This window comes from Cyprinodon variegatus, unplaced genomic scaffold, assembly GCF_000732505.1.
Source record: "Cyprinodon variegatus isolate N-32 unplaced genomic scaffold, C_variegatus-1.0 Scaffold1475, whole genome shotgun sequence".
Taxonomy (NCBI): Eukaryota; Metazoa; Chordata; class Actinopteri; order Cyprinodontiformes; family Cyprinodontidae; genus Cyprinodon; species Cyprinodon variegatus.
Window position 1 is genome coordinate 87398 of NW_015151928.1, and position 754 is coordinate 88151.

General features: G+C 51.6%; 1 protein-coding gene across 1 annotated transcript in view; it reads right to left on the minus strand.

Annotated features, from left to right (window-relative positions):
* Window positions 1-754, minus strand: part of slc27a6 (solute carrier family 27 (fatty acid transporter), member 6) — a 28992-nt gene that overhangs the window by 22291 nt on the left and 5947 nt on the right. The window contains exon 3 of the mRNA XM_015403272.1: window positions 586-744. Coding sequence (XP_015258758.1) covers window positions 586-744 — 159 coding nt within the window. The remainder of the gene's footprint in view (window positions 1-585; window positions 745-754) is intronic.

Here is a 754-nt window from a genome sequence, read left to right on the forward strand (position 1 = left end):
TTAATTTGGGTGGCGGCACAGAGACCAAAGGTGACCCTGAAACAGCTGCAGAGGCTCAGCTGAGCTTAGAAGTAGAAGAAGGAAAGTTTCTGTAAAGAGGCTGAAATATTGGCGCCTCCTGTGGTCAGAGGACACTAAAGTTTAGGCTTTCAGCCACTAAGGGAAGCGTCATGTCAGCAGTAATGGCCTGAACACGCAGGACAGGATTTAGTGTCTGATCCAACAGAAAAATCACAGAAACAAACGGCTCTGATCAGAGCTGCTGTGAGAACGGATCTGGTATAGTCGCAGCTACGCAGCAATATGGCAGCAGCACCATGCAGAGACCATGGAGTCAGCAGGTGAGGGACGATGAGGGACGGCGGTGAGGACGATGAGGGCGGCGGTGAGCACGATGAGATGAACCACTCTGTATTTTTCTTAAACCAAACTGTGGCACAGAACCAGAGCAGGAATTCTTTTAATGAAAACTAAGTTTTCTAAACCTGAAATCAGGGTAACTGAGTTTTCTGTTTCACAGAGTTTCCTCATCGTCTGATCGTGTTGCCATGGTAACATAGCGTGGGTTCTGTGGAGTAAACCTACCGAGCTCTATGGTTCCTCCGATCCCGATGAGCGACGCGGCGCTGTGGTAGAGCGGCAGCGGGATGTAGATCACGTCCCTCTCAGTCGCTCCGAAGGCCCAGAAGCCCCCAGCTGCCTTCAGGCTCTGCAGGTGAGTGATGACCGCAGCCTTTGGGAGCCCTGAGGAGAC